The following is a 20,007-nucleotide window of genomic DNA, read 5'->3' on the forward strand; positions in this document are numbered from 1 at the left end:
TCCCTGCACCCTGCTCCAGGCACCCAGTCCCTGCTCCAGGCACCCAGTCCCTGCACCCTGCTCCAGGCACCCAGTCCCTGCACCCAGCTCCAGGCACCCAGTCCCTGCACCCTGCTCCAGGCACCCAGTCCCTGCACCCTGTTCCAGGCACCCAGTCCCTGCACCCTGCTCCAGCCACCCAGTCCCTGCACCCTGTCCCTGCTCCAGGCACCCTGTCCTTGCACCCTGCTCCAGGCACCCTGGCCCCTGCACCCTGTCCCTGCACCCAGTCCCAGCACCCTGCCCCAGGCAACCTGTCGACACCCTCCTCCTTCCCACTGACACCCTCCTCCTACCCACTGGCAACTTCCTCCCCCACCCACTAGCACCCTCATTTCCACCCAGTGTCACCCTCTCCCACCCACTGGCACCCTCCCCCGCACACTCCCTTCCATTGTCACCCTCTTGCAAAAGCAGGGGTGTGGCTTAAGGCCGCACAAGGGGCGTGGCTTAAGTGTCCCTCTTTCACATCTTCAAAAGTTGGGAGGTATGTGATTGTAGTCAGTGGCGGACACAGGCAGCAGTGGGCCCCTGTGCAAAATATCAATTGTGGGCCCCCCTGACCTGCGGCAAAAAATGGGCGTGGATAGAACCTGCGGCGCGTAGCGCCGCGGCAAAAAATGGGCGTGGCAATGACCGGATAAGGGCAGAGCTAACTGTAATTTAAAGTGATCCCGGGGTGAGAGTGATATGGAGGCTGCCATATTTATTTCCTTTTAAACAATACTAGTTGCCTGGCGGCCCTGCTGATCTATTTGGCTGCAGTAATAAACTGAATTACACCAGCAACAAGCATGCAGCTTAATCTTCTCAGTTCTGACAATATTGTCAGAAACCCCTGACCTGCTGCATGCTTGTTCAGGGTCTATGGTTGAAAGAATAAGAGGCAGAGGACCAGAACGGCAACCAGGCAACTGGTATTGCTTAAAAGGAGAGAAATATGGCAGCCTCAATATTATTCTCACCTCAGGTTCCCTTGAAAAGTGCAACGCAAAGACAGTGGGCCCAAGTTTTGGTGACCCTTTCCCCAGAAAATTCACATAATTGTGCAGGTTTTCTCAAGAAAATACACATAATGTGAGCAGATTTGCCCAGAAAATACATTCAATCATGTCGGCAGATTTGCCCAGAAAATACGTGCAATGATGTCGGCAGATATGCCCAGAAAATACGTGCAATGATGTCGGCAGATATGCCCAGAAAATACGTGCAATGATGTCGGCAGATATGCCCAGAAAATACGTGCAATGATGTCGGCAGATATGCCCAGAAAATACGTGCAATGATGTCGGCAGATATGCCCAGAAAATACGTGCAATGATGTCGGCAGATATGCCCAGAAAATACGTGCAATGATGTCGGCAGATATGCCCAGAAAATACGTGCAATCATGTCGGCAGATATGCCCAGAAAATACCTGCAATCATGTCGGCAGATATGCCCAGAAAATACCTGCAATCATGTCGGCAGATATGCCCAGAAAATACCTGCAATCATGTCGGCAGATATGCCCAGAAAATACCTGCAATCATGTCGGCAGATATGCCCAGAAAATACGTGCAATCATGTCGGCAGATTTGCCCAGAAAACACATGCAATCATGTAGCAAATTTGCCCAGAACATACATGCAATCATGTGGCAGACCTGCCCAGAACATACACGCAATCATGTGGCAGACCTGCCCAGAACATACACGCAATCATGTGGCAGACCTGCCCAGAACATACACCTGCTAAAATAAATAATTAAAAAAAACATTTACTCACCTGCAGCAGCAGACCTCCTGTCCCAGCCTCCATCCGGCGCGCAGCTCCCATGGGTGGTTGGGTGGATAGGTAGCCTGGTGGGTAGGTAGGCAGCCGGGTGAATAGGTAGGTAACCCTTAGCCGGGTGGGTAAGTAGCCTGGTGGGTGGCTGGGTAGCCGGGTGGGTAGCCTGGTGGGTGGCTGGGTAGGCGGGTGGGTAGGTAGCCTGGTGGGTGGGTAGGTGGGTGGTTAGGTAGCTGGGTGGGTGGGTAGGTAGCCTGGTGGGTCTTTAGGTAGGTAGCCTGGTGGGTTGGTAGGTAGCCGGGTGGGTAGGTAGGTAGGTAGCCTGGTGGGTAGGTAGGTAGCCGGGTGGGTGTGTAGGTAGCCGGGTAGGTAGCCGGGTGGGTGGTTAGATATCCGGGTGGGTAGGTAGCCGGGTGGGTGGGTAGGTAGCCGGGTAGGTAGCCGGGTGGGTGTGTAGGTATCCGGGTGGGTAGGTAGCCCGGGTGGGTGGGTAGGTAGCCGGGTAGGTAGCCGGGTGGGTGTGTAGGTATCCGGGTGGGTAGGTAGCCGGGTAGGTAGGTAACCGGCAGGGTGGTTAGGTAGCCGGGTGGGTAGGTAGGTATCCGGGTGGGTAGGTAGCCGGGTGGGTGGTTAGGTAGCCGGGTGGGTGGGTAGGTAGCCGGGTAGGTAGGTAGCCGGCAGGGTGGTTAGGTAGCCGGGTGGGTAGCTAGGTAGCCGGGTGGGTAGGTAGCCAGGTAGGTAGCCGGCATGGTGGTTAGGTAGCCGGGTGGGTAGCTAGGTAGTCAGGTGGGTGGGTAGGTAGCCGGCAGGGTGGTTAGGTAGCCGGGTAGGTAGCCGGGTGGGTGGTTAGGTAGCGGGGTAGGTAGCCGGGTGGGTGGTTAGGTAGCGGGGTAGGTAGCCGGGTGGGTGGGTAAGGTAGCCGGGTGGGTGGGTAGGTAGCCGGGTGGGTGTGTAGGTAGCCGGGTGGGTGGGTAGGTAGCCGGGTAGGTAGCTGGGTGGGTGGTTAGGTAGCGGGGTAGGTAGCCGGGTGGGTGGTTAGATAGCGGGGTAGGTAGCCGGGTGGGTGGGTAAGGTAGCCGGGTGGGTGGGTAGGTAGCCGGGTGGGTGTGTAGGTAGCCGGGTGGGTGGGTAGGTAGCCAGGTAGGTAGGTAGCCGGCAGGGTGGTTAGGTAGCCGGGTGGGTAGCTAGGTAGCCGGGTGGGTAGGTAGCCGGGCGGGTAGGTAGCCAGGTAGATAGCCGGCAGGGTGGTTAGGTAGCCGGGTGGGTAGCTAGGTAGCCGGGTGGGTAGGTAGCCGGGTGGGTAGGTAGCCAGGTAGATAGCCGGCAGGGTGGTTAGGTAGCCGGGTGGGTAGCTAGGTAGCCGGGTGGGTGGGTAGGTAGCCGGCAGGGTGGTTAGGTAGCCGGGTAGGTAGCCGGGTGGATGGTTAGGTAGCGGGGTAGGTAGCCGGGTGGGTGGGTAAGGTAGTCGGGTGGGTAGCTATCCGGGTGGGGGGCCCGACTCCTATCCTCCCTCACTCACCTCGGGGCCCCCCTCCCGGTATGCGCGGCGGCTGGCAGGAGAGCAGAAAATACAGGAAGTCTCCGGCCGGGGCTGCAGCAGACGCTAGAGGCAGCTGCTGCTTAGTTTCCGATATGTCTCCAAGTTGGAGACCAAGCGGCAGCTGCCGCCCCGGCCGGAGACTTCCTGTATTTTCCGTTCTCCCGCCGCATGAGGGATGGGGGGGGGGGCGAGGTGAGGGGGGAGGACAGGAGTTGGGCCCCCCAGGTTAAAAAAATAAAACATAAAAAAAAAAAAAAAAATTAAATAAAAAAAACCTGCAATACTTAATGGGCCCCTGAAGCAGCGGAACTTCAGGGGCCCTCGTGCGGCGGCACGGCCTGCACGGCCGTATGTCCGCCACTGATTGCAGTGCAATATGATCCTCCTGCACTTGGCTCTGAACAGCTGCACTTAACTTCTGTGAATGCTTTGGGGAATGCTTTCTTTCACTGTGAGACGTTCGCATTCAAAGTATACAGATGAACATATAAGTGAAATATATGTAAAGTATGTGATTGCAACATGTGGGTATTGTGTGCAAAAAAACATTTCTGCTCTCTGCTCACCACTCTTTGTCCACCTCCTCCCTTTTCTGTCCACTCCCTGCCCTTCTCTGTCTATCTTCTCCCCTTCTCTGTCTGTCCACCCCCCTCCCCTTCTCTGTCCACCGCAGGGAAAGTCCTGTCCTGCTATTCATTTCACCCCCGAATGCTTCCCTAGTGAAATGATTCGAGATTCGGATCAAAGATCCGGATCTTTTCAATGATCCGATTCGAATCATCCGAATCATTGAAAAGATCCGGAATTCCCATCTCTAGTATTTTTGCTTCCGCAGTAAGACACTCCCCTTGACCACATGGGTTCTGCTTTAACCTGCTATACAAAATACACATGCTTCCGCTCTAACACACTCCCCTTTGATCACATGGTTGTGACGTTCGCGCTTCAGATCCTTTACTTACACTCCTCATCGTTTATCATGGTAATGGCGGAAGGTACCGCAGTATTAAGAAGAAATAGGCCAGGAACTAAATCTCAGGTAGTGACATTTTATCGTTTAACTTTTATCTACTGGTTTAGTTAAAAATGTCAGCGGCGGAGTACGGTCAATAACAATTGTGTACAAGATGAAGGCCTGCGGCAAGGGCAAGGCAATGGGCTTCAGCTTTGAGTTGCGATATTGAAGATATTGGGTTGTGTGACATTTTCAATTCTGCAGGCTGGGAAATGTCGCAGGGTTGTTTAAACTGATATACAGATATTCCTGTTAAGCTAATATATTAGTCTATATACATTTAATAAAAACGTAGCACCGTAGTTTTAGTCCCTGTGGTGTCTGATAGTCGGGGGGTGTTTTGATTGAGATTAGATGATATTATCAGTGGCGTAGCTAAGGAGTTGTGGGCCCCGATGCAAGTTTTACAATGGGGCCCCCCAAGCACTCTATACATAGCAATTGATACGGTGCACCAAAACCCGCCAATGGCAACTACAGGTGCAAGAAGGGGATGGGGAACAGCTTGTTTATGATTACCACTATTCAAAGTATCTATAAAAGTGATTATTATGAGAACAGGACCAATAGAGAGCAAATACTGTAGTTGAGGAAGGGCCCTTCGGGGCCCCTCTGGCCCAAGGGCCCTGATGCGGTCGCTACCTCTGCAACCCCTATTGCTACGCCCCTGGATATTATCTATCATTACAAGTAGCCAATATAGGTACTGCAGGTTTGTTCATAACCAGAATTTGTTCTAGCTAGCACCAAGCTAACTTTGTCCCCTGTATTTTCCCTGTAGCCACCTGTGTCCCCCTCTATGCCTCATTCTGTCCTCCTCTCCACTCCTGTGCTTACCTTGCACAGTGCGGAATAATAAGTGGAAGCAGCAGCGCTCCTCTCACCTGCTCAGGGGGTGCCTTCAGCTTCACACACTCAACTTCTCCTGATCATGTCATTACAGGTGACATACAAGAGAAGTCGGTGCTCCTATGAAATAGCCTACATTCAGTGAGTTTACTGTACTCCACCCTAACCCTTAAATTAAAATGATCCTGAGCCAAAGCTCGGGATCAAAACCAGATACCTTAAAAGAGGGAAACCTCAGGATCCTACTGAGGCTCCCCTCGCTACTGTAAAGAGCAGAGCACAGCCGCCCTTCAGAATGGAGCCGTGCAGCTCTTCTTTTGGAAGCGGGTCTGCACAGTACACTACTGCTTAATGCGCTGGGGCGGGCTGGGTCGCTATTGTGCGGCTATGCTTTTGGTCCCAGAGCCTTCTGTCATGCTGCCCCTATGTTTTGGAACTCCTTACCTCAACAGATCAGGACAGCCCCATCCCTGGATGTGTTTAAATCCAGACTGAAAACCCACCTGTTCAGTTTGGCATTTGCAGAAATATAACTTTTGTTGTGTGAATACTTCATCCTACTGAATCTGAGAGAGCCTAAGCGCTTTGAGTCCTATAGGAGAAAAGCGCTATAGAAATGTTATTGTATTGTATTATTGTATGCTGGTGCAGGAAGAGCTGCACGGCCCGTTAGGATTAGTTACAATGCATTGTCACTAATCTTCTGGGGGGCCGTGCTCAGCAACGGGACAACACAGCAGGGAGGGAAGCCTCAATAAGATCCTGAGGCCGGAGCAGTGCTTTTCAGCGCTGCTAGCTTTGGGCGCAGCCAGCGCCGCCATAGACTGTAATGGTAATCAGTCTATAGCGGCGCTCAGTGAGGAAGGTCGGCTCTGTCAGAAGACGGAGCCGAAGTTGCTTAAAAAACACAATAATTCGGCCTCCAGCAATCGCTGGAAGCCGAATTATTTCATTCCCCCACTATCCATGTCAGCCTGGAGGGGGCATAGTAATTAAAACGCCCCGGACTTGTGCAGAAGCAGGACCAGCCATTTAACAGCTGGATCCTGCGCCCAAGTCTACCAGCGCCGTATTCAAATGTACGCCCTGAGGCTTCCCTCTCTTTAGGTAAGTATCTAATTCTGTGTACCCAAGCTTCGTCTCTGGTACGCTTTACTCCTTTTGCCTATGCATGTAGTCTGAATCGACACGCAGGCACAAATGATGGCACACAGGCTTTGGGGGCGAGCAGTGAGGGTGAGAAGAAGTCACTGAATGCTGGAGGCACCCCCAGAGCTGATGAGACAAGCGCTGTTACTTTCGCTTGGCATCCTCTGAAAGCAAAACTGGGCTGGGGAGTACAGGACAGGGAGTCCCAATGGGTCAGTGAGTCATTTGAACTTTGGGTTTTTGTAAGTCGGGGATTCCCTGTATTTATGTAGCACTGACCGCTTCTGCAGCCCTTTTACACAGTATATATAATCATTTGCATATCTTGTTGATAGTATGTAACATAAAAGACATCTCATCACTGCCAACGCTTTAGGATTTTTAAAAGCTATATACTGTATATAGGATGGATGGTGCTTTAGGAACAAAAGGCTCCTGGCTAGGAAGCTGACACTTTACCCTGTGAGCATTCCTGGCCTGTCATTGTCAACGTGAATGCCCCAGTATGTTGTGTGTATAACAAGATTCACCAAAGCTCCATATCTGATGGGTTCCAGCATGTAGCCCTGCCACCTTGCAGAAAAAAGCTACCTTTTCTTTATATGCTATAGAAAAGGCCAGGGCCATTTTCTGCAAGGGGGAAGATCTATGCATCAGAACCCAGCTGATAAAGGGGTTCGAGTGAATCTTATTAAACAAACATTCGGCATGATTCGCAAAGCTTTTTCGTCTGTTTTCACCTTATCTATGTTTATTTTAAGCTCCCAAAGAGTAAATATATAATGTCCTAAAACAGGAGGGGACCGAGGCTGCATTAAGCAATTATAAGGAGTGCAATAAAAGTTGCAAAAAAAATTAGGCTGGCAAAGATTGAAGCTGAAAATCAAATCGCTAGGAATATCAAATCTAACCCAAAGAAGTTTTACAAGTACATCAAGTTGACTGTATTGGACCCCTAAAGGATGAGGGTGGGAACTCAATGGTGGATGACCAAGGTGAGGCAGAGTTATTAAATGCTTTCTTTGCTTCTGTCTTCACAAGGGAAACATCACTGTTGCAAATTACAGAGGCAGAAGAGTCTCAATCTTCCAACTGTAATATTAAATACTTAACGCAGGAAGAAGTGAAGGCAAGACTAAATAAATTAAAAATAGACAAGGCACCTGGCCCGCATGGCATGCATCCTCGGGTCCAAAGGGAATGAAGTTCATTTATAGATAAACCCCTTTATCTTATCTTTTGTGACTTTCTTTCAACTGGCAGAGTCCCGGTGGATTGACGTACAGCCCACTGTTTCCCATTATTCAAGAAGGGCAAAAAATCAGATCCAGGAAATTATAGACCTGTTAAGCCCCGTCTACACGGAGCGATGTGCCTTATCAATCGAGCCGCTGATGCAGCTCGATTAATAAGATCCGACAGGTCCGATCTCGCCGCCGCTGATTCCCTGCTCGTTCCCCACGAGCGGACAATGGCAGGAAATCGAGCGGAAGATAATTGGGGACGAGGGGGGATCGCGGGTACGTGCGGGGATGCGGCAGAGGCGATCCGGTGGCTAATCGAGCCGCTGGATCGCTCCGTGTAGACCGAGCTTAAGCTTAACATTAGTTGTATGCAAACTATTTGAGGGGGTTACTAAGAAATTCTATACATAACTTCATAGTAGAAAATAATCTTATTTCTCAGCATCAACATGGGTTTACTAAAGACAGGTCCTGTTTGACTAACATGCTTAGCTTTTATGAGGTAGAGAACGCTAATGTGGATATTGGGAATGATGTAGATGTGATATACGTGGGCTTTGCAAAGGCCTTCGACACTGTTCCCCACAAAAGTCTGGTGCAAAAGTTGAGGATGCAAGGACTGGGGAAGAGTCTGTGTGCATGGATAGGGAACTGGCTAATGGACAGAAAACAAAGAGTTGTAGTCAATGGATCATACTGAAAATGGGTGACTGTTAGCAGTGGGGTCCCGCAGGGGTCTGTTCTGGGTCCAGTGCTCTTCAATTTATTTATTATTGACCTAGTAGATGCAGTAGTAAGCAATGTTGCTATTTTTGCAGATGATAGAAAATTGTGCCGAATCATCAACTCTCAGGAAGATAGGGATATATTGCAACATGATCTGGATAGGATGGCTATATGGGCACATAAATGGCAGATGAAATTCATTGTTGAAAAATGTAAAGTCATGCATTTTGGTCGTACCAATGGTCTAGCTAGCACCATACAAAATAAATAGGATACAGTTGGGGACAGTGCAGTTTCTAGGCTAAAATGCACCCAGGGCGAGGGTGTAAAAATTGCGCCCCCCCGAGCAAGGTATGGGTGCCCGCAGTATAGGTTAGCCAGGTCTAGTTTCACTTAGTATAGGTCCCCCCAGTATAGGTAGCCAAGAATAGGTACCCCAGTATAGGTAGCCAGGCATAGGTGAGCCAGTATAGTTGCCCCCGCTATAGGTTAGCCAGGTAGGTGCCTCCAGTATAGTTGCCCCCAGTTTAGGTTAGATAGGTAGCTGCCCCCCAGCGTAGGTTAGATTAGGTAGGTGCCCCCAGTGTAGGTTAGATAGGTAGGTGCCCCCAGTGTAGGTTAGATAGGTAGCTGCCCCCCAGTGTAGGTTAGATAGGTAGCTGCCCCCCAGTGTAGGTTAGATAGGTAGCTGCCCCCCAGTGTAGGTTAGATAGGTAGCTGCCCCCCAGTGTAGGTTAGATAGGTAGCTGCCCCCCAGTGTAGGTTAGATAGGTAGCTGCCCCCCAGTGTAGGTTAGATAGGTAGCTGCCCCCCAGTGTAGGTTAGATAGGTAGCTGCCCCCCAGTGTAGGTTAGATAGGTAGCTGCCCCCCAGTGTAGGCTAGATAGGTAGCTGCCCCCCAGTGTAGGTTAGATTAGGTAGGTCCCCCCCAGTATAGGTTAGATAGGTAGTTTCCCCCCAGTATAGGTTAGATTAGGTAAGTGCCCCCCAGTGTAGGTTAGATTAGGTAGCTGCCCCCCAGCGTAGGTTAGATTAGGTAGGTGCGCCCCAGGATAGGTTAGATAGGTAGCTGCCCCCCAGTGTAGGTTAGATTAGGTAGGTGCCCCCCAGTGTAGGTTAGATTAGGTAGGTGACCCCCAGTATAGGTTAGATAGGTAGCTGCCCCCCAGTGTAGGTTAGATAGGTAGCTGCCCCCCAGTGTAGGTTAGATAGGTAGCTGCCCCCCAGTGTAGGTTAGATAGGTAGCTGCCCCCCAGTGTAGGTTAGATTAGGTAGGTGCCCCCCAGTGTAGGTTAGATAGGTAGCTGCCCCCCAGCGTAGGTTAGATTAGATAGGTAGCTGCCCCCCAGGATAGGTTAGATTAGGTAGCTGCCCCCCAGCGTAGGTTAGATTAGGTAGCTGCCCCCCAGTGTAGGTTAGATAGGTAGCTGCCCCCCACTGTAGGTTAGATTAGGTAGGTGCCCCCCAGCGTAGGTTAGATTAGGTAGGTGCCCCCCAGGATAGCTTAGATAGGTAGGTGCCCCCCAGCGTAGGTTAGATTAGGTAGGTGCCCCCCAGGATAGGTTAGATAGGTAGCTGCCCCCCATTGTAGGTTAGATTAGGTAGGTGCCCCCCAGGATAGGTTAGATAGGTAGCTGTCCCCCATAATGGAGGGGGGAGCACCGAAGCCGTGGCGAGGGCAGCCCAATCTCCCTCCCTCTCCCGGGCCGCCCTCCGTGCTCCCCCCTCAGATGTATAGTGAGCAGCCAGCAGGGAAGCGCTGTATACAACATACCTCCCTGGCTCCAAGCGCTGCTCTGTCGCCGCCGGTCTTCTCCGCTCTGCATACACGCTTATACACACGCTGCTTCTGGCTAAACAGGAAGCAGCGTATGTATAAGTGTGTATACAGAGAGGAGACCGGCGGCGAGAGAGCAGCGCTTGGAGCCAGGGAGGTATGTTGTATACAGCGCTTCCCTGCTGGCTGCTCACTATACATGGCTATTCACGGCCCGGGGAGAGGAAGGGAGGGAGAGGTCGAGCTGCCCTCCCCGCGGCTCTGGCTCCCCCCTCCATTATAGCGCCCCCCTCCCAACAGCGCCCCGGGCGGCGGCACGCCCCGCACGGGGCTAGAAATGGGCATGGTTGGGGACACCAAACTTGGAGAAGGACTTAGTACTCATCGACAACAAGTTAAATAATCTTACTCAATGCCAAGCTGCTGCAGCTAAAGCTAATAAAATTTTGGGATGCATTAAGAAAGGGTTCTTTACAGTAAGAGTGATTAAGTTGTGGAATGCATTGCCACAGGAAGTAGTTAAGGCAAATTCTACACCTGCATTTGAAAGGGGGCTTAGATGCTTTCCTTGCGTTGAAAGGCATCCATAGCTGCAATTACTAGGTAATGCCCACTGATGTTGAACCAGGGATTTTATCTGATTGCCTTCTGGAGTCAGGAAGGATTTTTTTCCCATTTGGGGCTAATTGGACCATGCATTGTAAGGGTTTTTTGCCTTCCTTTGGATCAACAGGGATATGTGAGGGAACAGGCTGGTGTTGTACTTTGTTCTCTGGTTGAACTCGATGGACGTATGTCTTTTTTCAACTCAAATAACTAACTATATAATTAAAGGACTTTTAAGGTGAGGGGGCTTAAACAGATTTTACTCAACTGGGGCTTCTTCCAGCCCCTGGCAGCCATCTCAGTCCCTCGCTTCAGCCCCGGTCCTCTGTGTTGTTCCGCTGGCCGCCTGTGAAGATCGCGACTCCAATGGCGGGTTGGGTCGCATGCCTGCGCGTCCTTGTCATCTGGTGTGTACTTCGCCTGGGCACAACTAGGGCTTAACCAGAGGAAACCCATGCAGACACAGATGGAAGAAGCAAACGCTGTGCAGATAGTGCCCTGGCTGGGATTGGTATTCAACCTAGGGAGAACACTCTGCAAGGTGAGTATGCTCTACTACACCACTGGGCTGCTCACAGTATCACAGTTTTGGTGTTATGCTGGGCATACACGGCTCATTTATGCGGCGGTATCGAGCCAGCGGCTCGATGCCGGCGCGTCACCGCTCGTCCGCGTGGATCGATTCCCGGTCGTCCCCGCGGGCGCTTCTTATGAGCGCTTCGTTTTTTTTCTATTGTCCGCCTGCGGGGATCGAGCGCGGTATCGATCCGCCGCGGTGATCGGACATGTTGGATCTTATCAATCGAGCCATCAGCGGCTCGATTGATAAGAACTATTTAACCGTGTATGCCCAGCATTACTTCTCATTTAGACGAGCAGTGAATTCATGAGTTGTTCATATTAGTCCATTTGTTACAGATTTCTCTGCTCAGTTCTAACAAGCGGAATAAAAGTTCGGCTTCTGCATGATTTTTCGCGATCAGTCAAACAGATGGCCGAGGCCAACAGAATCAATGCTAGCTAGGCTGCTTACTTCCCACCTGCCGCTGTCCTTTTGGGTTCTTTGCCGCCATCCATAGGGTCCCCGCACAGAAGAAATGCAGGTATAGCGATCCAAACTCCTTCAGGCTCCTATTGAATTGCAATAGACCAATGGGAATAGTCACTCTCCAGGTAGGATTCTCATTGGCTCGCTGGGTAGCGACCATCTTTTGCAAACCAATGGGGGCCTGAGCCCACTGATGCAGTTGTATCCGCTTTTCAGCATCTCTAACATTGATGTTTAACCGAAAAGCGGACACATTGTGTCAGTGGGCTCAGGCCCTGATGCGTCTTAAAGTGTATGCTGCGTTTAGTTATACTTCGGGCTTCCTCCAGCCCCATTAGCACCATGGCTTCCCTCGCCGTTCTTTTCAGCCCCTCCATTCTGGTTCTACAACTCTCAGTAATCTGGTCAGTCGCCACCAGTCGAGGGCTGCTGCGCATGCTCGGCCGCGCGCATGCGCTCCCGGCGGAGGAATGCAAACGTTACAGTGAATAAGTAACAAGTGGGTAGCGATGCAAAAACAGAACAGAGAAGGAAGGAAAAACTGATGTCATTGTAAGAAACTGATCCTTATAAACGGAAAACAGGTTTTTTACAAGATCAGTACAGGTAGTCACCGGTTAACAAAGAGTTAGGGTCTGTAGGTTCAATCTTAACATGAATATTTTCTTGAGTCGGAACAATGTGCTATCTCTGTCCCCTGTACCTCCTCTGTGCCTGCTTATACAAGTTTAGGCTACTTACACACCAGGACGTTGCGTTTAGGGGACGTTATAGGGCCTAACGTGCCCCTAACGCAACGCCTGGTGGTGTTGGAGCAAGACGCTACCAAGAGCCGCGTTACAAGCAGCTCTTGGTGCGCCTGCTCTGTCGGAGGCACTGCGGAGACCACGTGAGCGGAGCTCTTCGCATCACGTGGTCCCGCCAGCCAATCCGCGGCCGCTCCAGGAAGTAAACACTGCAAGTGCAGTGAATATAAAGTAGCCATGTGCCTGGCTACGTAGCGGCCTCTCCACGCCTCCTCTCCGCCCCTAAAATAAAAAAATTCACCGTACTGAGCATGTGCAAACAGTCTAACGCGTGCATGCAGTACGTTGATCTTGACGTGAAGCGTTACTGTGTAACGCAACGTGGGCACTGTGAACAGCCCATTGATTTATCATTGCTGTGCGGTGGAGGTGCCTTACAGGCTGCTGTAACGTCCCACTGTGAAAGCAGCCTTAAAAGCCATTTTTTTCTTTGAATTTTTTAAAATTGATTTTTTCAAAAAGTCCAATTTGAAAATTGGGGGGGGGGGGGGTGTTGCTTGTTCCCATGTAAACGCATAATCCATGCCGTTCATATCGGCGGGTCGTTCGTAAGTTGGGCGTTCCTAAGTCGGGAACTACCTGTGTAGTGTGAGTCCAGCCTTGGACTTTGATTCTGCCAGAACATGTGTTTTGTGGATAAGTCATTATACTTATGATGTAAATCATCGTATGTTGTCATTGATGTAAAAATTGCAAGTGCACTCTTGGAAAATTCCACCCCTCCCCCCCCCCCCCCCTACCTACAACCTACAAATGCTATGCATCTTTTTAGTGTGATTTCTTTCACACTAAGAAACAGTAGTGTTGTACTGTTAGCCATTAACCCCCTTGCCGGTCCAATTCTGATGGCAAGGGGGCGGCGCAGCTTTTTATTTTTTTAGTTATTTTTTTTTAAATCATGTAGCGAGCCCAGGGCGTGGCGGGTAGCGGCGGATCGGCAGCGGCCGGATGTTACAAGCAGCTAGCAAAGTGCTAGCTGCATGTAACAAAAAAAAAATTATGCAAATCGGCCCAGCGGGGCCTGAGAAATCCTCCTGCGCAGGTTACCCCGAGCTGAGCTCGATATAACCGTCAAGGAGGTTAAAGATGGCCACCGAACTGTTCGCTTGCAAACACTACATGGGGACTGACCTCGGGGTCACTTCCGTGTTCGCAAGTTTTCTCAATACAGCACAGATGCTTTCCTGGGGGCTGAACGTCCTTGATCGCGCGCCTGCAGCGCTCTGCGCATGACGTCACTCAAGGCGTTCCCGGCTACGGGCACGTGATCAAGGACACGCAGCCCATGGGAAAGCGTCTACGCAGTATTCAGGAAGCTTGCGAACACGGAAGTGAACCCGAGGTCATTCCCCATGTAGTGTTCGTCAGGCCATCTCTATTAGCCATCAGTAAAAGCAAGACATTTTGAATCGGGATGATACCATTTATTGGCTTAGAGATAAATAAAAAGTGAGCTTTTGGCTAAAGATAAGCCTTCATCGGACTTGGTACCTGCATATACTGGCAGAATGTAAAAAACACAGCTTAGCTATCTATACTGACACACAGAGGAGAAACATTCTTTAGCAGACATACATACCGTAAATGTACGGTAATTAGATGCCTTAATTGTCACTTCAGGAGGCTTTCACTGGCATCCTGGCTAAGTAGATAAGATCAACAGTTTCCTAAAACATAACATAAAACAGATCCTGGTGATGGGGAGACATTGGCCTCAATTCACTAAGCTTATCTCCTGTCTTTAATAACGTTTCTAGAGTTATTACCATGGTGATGAGGCATGTCGTATTCAGGAAACATTTTACCTCAGGCAAACCTAAAGTTAACTCTTCTGTCTTTAAGTTAACTCTTCAATCCTTAAAATAACTCCAGAGTTAAAGACAGGCTGTTTATTAACTGCGTGTGAAAATAACTACAGAGGAGGTAAAATAACTACAGAGGAGGTAAAATAACTACAGAGGAGATAAAATAACTACAGAGGAGGTAACTTAACTACAGAGGAGGTAACTTAACTACAGATGAGGTAACTTAACTACAGAGGAGGTAACTTAACTACAGAGGAGGTAACTTAACTACAGAGGAGGTAACTTAACTACAGAGGAGGTAACTTAACTACAGAGGAGGTAACTTAACTACAGAGGAGGTAACTTAACTACAGAGGAGGTAACTTAACTACAGAGGAGGTAACTTAACTACAGAGGAGGTAACTTAACTACAGAGGAGGTAACTTAACTACAGAGGAGGTAACTTAACTACAGAGGAGGTAACTTAACTACAGAGGAGGTAACTTAACTACAGAGGAGGTAACTTAACTACAGAGGAGGTAACTTAACTACAGAGGAGGTAACTTAACTACAGAGGAGGTAACTTAACTACAGAGGAGGTAACTTAACTACAGAGGAGGTAACTTAACTACAGAGGAGGTAACTTAACTACAGAGGAGGTAACTTAACTACAGAGGAGGTAACTTAACTACAGAGGAGGTAACTTAACTACAGAGGAGGTAACTTAACTACAGAGGAGGTAACTTAACTACAGAGGAGGTAACTTAAGGAATGAAGAGATACGATAACTCTCACTGTGTGGAGGTACGTTTTCTCTTGCCTTATTATCTCCAGCATGATCTTAGTGAATTGAGGCCATTGTAAATTCCGAGTTAAAACATGACTGTGCTGACTAGATGCACTATTAGTTCTAGGCTAAAGACAAACCTGAATCAATTTTATTGGAATTCCACGTGAAAGACCAATACAAAGTGGTGTATACGTGAGAAGTGGAACGAAAATCGTACATGATTCCAAACATTTTTTTTACAAATAAAGAACTGCAAAGTGGGGTGTGCGTAATTATTCGGCCCCCTTTGGTCTGAGTGCAGTCAGTTGCCCATAGACATTGCCTGATGAGTGCTAATGACTAAATAGAGTGCACCTGTGTGTAATCTAATGTCAGTACAAATACAGCTGGTCTGTGACTGCCTCTGAGGTTGTCTAACGCCTGGTGCACACCAAAACCCGCTAGCAGATCCGCAAAGTGCTAGCAGATTTTGAAACGCTTTTTCTTCTTTTTTTTCTGTAGCGTTTCAGCTAGCATTTTGCGGTTTTGGGAAGCGTTTTTGGTGTAGTAGATTTCATGTGGTGTTACAGTAAAGCTGTTACTGAACAGCTACTGTAACAAAAAACGCCTGGCAAACCTCTCTGAAGTGCTGTTTTTCAGAGCGGTTTGCATTTTTCCTATACTTAAAGAGGAACTCCAGTGAAAATAATGTAGTAAAAAAAAGTGCTTCATTTTTACAATAATTATGTATAAATGATTTAGTCAGTGTTTGCTCATTGTAAAATCTTTCCTCTCCTAGATTCACATTCTGACATGTATTACATGGTGACATTGTTACTGTGGGCAAGTTATGTAGCTGTTTCTAGCTGCTCTGGCTGTTACAGACAGCTTTAAACAGCCATTTCCTGTCTGTGGACATTGTTACATTGTGGCAGTTTGCCCAGAGTACCGCGGTATTCAGAGCCTCTTGTGGGAGGGGTTTCAGCACAAAATTAGTCACACAGCGCCCCCTGATGGTCTGTTTGTGAAAATCATTCTATTTCTCATGTAAAAGGGGGTAGCAGCTACTGATTGGGATAAAGTTCAATTCTTGGTTGGAGTTTCTCTTTAACAATGAGGCAGAAACGCATCCGAAATCCAAAAAATGCCTCACCCCGGCATTTTTCGTTTTTGCAAAACGCCTCCCGCTCTGGTGTGCACCACCCCATTGAGATACATTGACCAAGCAGATCAGCAGCCGCAAGCGGATCTGAAAACGCCCAAAAAGCCGCTCGGTGTGCACCAGCCCTTAGAGAATATTGGGAGCAACAACACCATGAAGTCCAAAGAACATACCAGACAGGTCAGGGATAAAGTTATTGAGAAATTTAAAGCAGGCTTAGGCTACAGAAAGATTTCCAAAGCCTTGAACATCCCATTGAGCACTGTTGAAGCAATCGTTCAGAAATGGAAGGAGTATGTCACAACTGTAAACCTACCAAGATGAGGCCGTCCACCTAAACTCACAGGCCGAACAAGGAGAGCGCTGATCAGAAATGCAGTTAAGAGGCCCATGGTGACTCTGGACGAGCTGCAGAGAACTACAGCTCAGGTGGGGGAATCTGTCCATAGGACAACTTAGTCGTGCACTGCACAAAGTTGGCCTTTATGGAATAGTGGCAAGAAGAAACCCATTGTTAACAGAAAAGCATAAGAAGTCCTTTTTGCAGTGTGCTACAAGCCATGTGGGGGACACAGCAAACATGTGGAAGAAGGTGCTCTGGTCAGATGAGAACAAAATCAAACTTTTTGGCCAAAATGCAAAACGCTGTGTGTGGCGGAAAACTAACACTGCACATCACTCTGAACACACCATCCCGACTGTCAAATGTGGTGGCGGCAGCATCATGCTCTGGGGGTGCTTCTCTTCAGCAGGGACATGGAAGCTGGTCAGAGTTGATTTGAAGATGGATGGAGCCAAATACAGGGCAATCTTGGAAGAAAACCTCTTGGAGACTGAAAAAGACTAGAGACTGAGGCGGAGGTTCACCTTCCAGCAGGACAACTACCCTAAACATAAAGCCAGGGCAACAATGGAATGGTTTAAAACAAAACATATCCATGTGTTAGAATGGCCCAGTCAAAGTCCAGATCTAAATCCAATGAGAATCTGTGGCAAGATCTGAAAACTGCTGTTCACAAACGCTGTCCATCTAATCTGACTAAGCTGGAGCGGTTTTGCAAAGAAATATGGGCAAAAATTTCAATCTCTAGATATGCAAAGCTGGTAGAGACATACCCTAAAAGACTGGCAGCTGTAATTGCAGCAAAAGGTGGTTCTATAAAGTATTGATCAAACAAAGTCTAAAAGAAGACAAACCCTATAGGTAAAACACCACAGTACGGTGTCTTATCAAAAATAGACCAATTGGTCGGGTGATATGCCTCCTGTGTTTGGAGGAATATCAACGGTACACTCCCCTGATAGGGATAGTTAGCTGCGAGTATGTGCAAATTACTGCGGGGGTCTTTGCTGATCCCCCCCCCCCCACTCGATGTGTCGACGTGGGGTGTAGCTATCCCGCAGGCAGTGCACCAGTGTACCAGGGCAATGGGTGAGGTTAAAAGGGCATAGACAGGCTACCTTTAATCCATTGATAACAGATAGGGTAGAGCCCAGAGTTCTACCTCACACCACTGTACCCAATAGAGACAGGATGGATAGAGTACTGTGTCATCAAAAGTGCCTAGTGCTGTACATATAAAACCTTAATATGAACATATTTCGCCCATAAAAAGGGCTTCCTCAGAAGGTGCTATACAATATATACAAATTTACATAAACAGTGGTTAAAATATGTACACAGAACCCCCCACCGCCATCCCTCAAAGCTTAAATCAAAGCTAACCGAGCCATGTCAGGCCTCTGTTTAAATAGTGGAAGGGGAAGTGGACAACGCCCCTCGTCTGGGGCGTGTCCCAAAGCGATCTGCCAATCAACAATGCATCGACCCTCTAATGGGTAGTTAAATGACTCTGCGGAGTGTCTACCTTAAATAAATGCAGGCGCTGTGGTTGGTGGCCAATACCGCCATCGCGATCGCCCCAGGGGATCCGCCGTCCTATGCCTCCAAAACGGGCTGGCTCCATGTGTACATGGCGGAGCGGCCCGTTTCCGCCCGGCGCATACGTAATGCGCCGTGTGTAGTCATGGAGACGGCGCCGGACAGTGCCGGCGTCACAGTCGCCTCCTCCTATGTTGTCAGGGAGACGCAATGCCACCAGCGCATTGGTTCGCATCAGACCCATGGGGCGGGGCTCCATAACGGAGCAGACTATCACCGCCCAGCGTGTACGAGTGGCGTAGAGTGTAGTCATGGTGCCGGCCTGGCCTCAGTCGGCGTCACGTCCGCCCCCTGCTAGGTTGTCAGGGTGACGAAAATGCCGGCAGCCGATTGGTCCGTTCTTGGCCAGTGGGGCGATACTCATAGATACTCGCATCTCCGAGCGACGTATTACGGAGGGAGGGCGCATGAGTTGTTATGGCAACATGATGCAGCCAAATCATGAAAACATGATTCAGCCAGATCACAGACAGTGTATAGACTGTCAGCAGACCGTCTGTCGCACTAACAGAGCTCTATGCGCATAATCTATTCAAATATACAAAAGGGTCAGCCTATGGCTGATGTGCGGTGCGTCATATTCATACATCACTTAGATGTTCAATAGGGCATATCCAGGAGGCATGGGAGGGGAAAAGAGAAACTCGCTTATATTCATTCCACCATAAACAGAGCAATGGGAAGGAGGGGGAGGAACCTGGCTAAACTTGGCTAAACAAATGCAGAAAGAATCAGACACACACAGAAGCACAATAATATATAAAGCGGGTGGCAGACAACATATGTCATAGGAAACAGGCCAAATTAAAATCCTTGTTTAATCCCTTTGGGGAAATAGTTTCAAGACGAAATATCCACTCAGACTCAATCTGTGTGAGCTTACGATCGAAGTTGCCCCCTCTTTTATCCCGTCTCCAGCATTGAATTCCCCAGAAGGAAATGTCAAAGCGATGACCGCTATGACATTCATTCATATGCCTGGCAATTGGGGTGCTGCTTTTATGTGTAATATTGCCCACATGCTCCAGCACCCTTTCCTTAAATTGTCTCGTGGTTTTACCCACATACCAAAGGTTGCACGGGCATTTAGCTCCATAAACTACTCCGCGTGTCTCACAGTTAATGAATGATTTGATTGTAAACGTTCTCCCACTATGTGGGGCTGTAAAGCTTTTGACAGTGGGTATATACTTGCACGCCTTGCAGTGTCCACACCTAAAAGACCCCACAGGTTTAGGGGGCAGCCAGGTCTGGATGGGTGTAATGGCTTTTGAGAATGTGCTATGTACAAGCATGTCTCGGAGATTAGCCGACCTTCTGTATGTAATAGCTGGGAGAGGGGATAGATGTTTAACGAGGTCCTTGTCTTTTTGCAAGATCGGCCAGTAATGTTTGATAATTTCAAACACATCATGCGAATGCTCAGTGAAGGTGCCAATCAGTCTTGGTGTATTAGCTGATTGTGTCCTATTTGGGGTGCCTGATGTCATGCCACCTGTAGGTCTCCTTTTGTCAACTAGGGTCTCTGACCTAGGTGTGTGCAGAGCCCTCCTGTACGCCCTGTCGATCACCTCATCAGGGAAACCCCGCTGTTTAAAACGTTTGTGTAGTAGTTCACATTCTCTCTTAAACGCAGGTTCCGAAGAACAGTTTCTCCTGGCCCGCAGGAACTGCCCCACCGGTATACTGCGTCGGAGAGAGCTGGGGTGAGAACTTTCCCATTTTAACAATGCGTTGGTTGATGTTGGTTTGCGATAAATCTCTGTTTCGATGCGTCCATT

The 20,007-nt window shown here is 49.1% G+C and overlaps 2 protein-coding genes across 2 annotated transcripts in view; both read left to right on the top strand.

Annotated features, from left to right (window-relative positions):
• HSPD1 (heat shock protein family D (Hsp60) member 1) overlaps positions 1 to 20,007 on the top strand; it is a 715,033-nt gene that overhangs the window by 21,385 nt on the left and 673,641 nt on the right. The window lies entirely within an intron of this gene.
• The window catches only part of MOB4 (MOB family member 4, phocein), a 210,684-nt gene continuing 194,929 nt past the window's right edge, over positions 4,253 to 20,007 (top strand). The window contains exon 1 of the mRNA XM_068246917.1: positions 4,253 to 4,388. Within this exon, the coding sequence (XP_068103018.1) occupies positions 4,275 to 4,388 (114 nt within the window). The 5' untranslated portion in view covers positions 4,253 to 4,274. The remainder of the gene's footprint in view (positions 4,389 to 20,007) is intronic.

This window comes from Hyperolius riggenbachi, chromosome 7 (genome assembly GCF_040937935.1).
Source record: "Hyperolius riggenbachi isolate aHypRig1 chromosome 7, aHypRig1.pri, whole genome shotgun sequence".
Taxonomy (NCBI): domain Eukaryota; kingdom Metazoa; phylum Chordata; class Amphibia; order Anura; family Hyperoliidae; genus Hyperolius; species Hyperolius riggenbachi.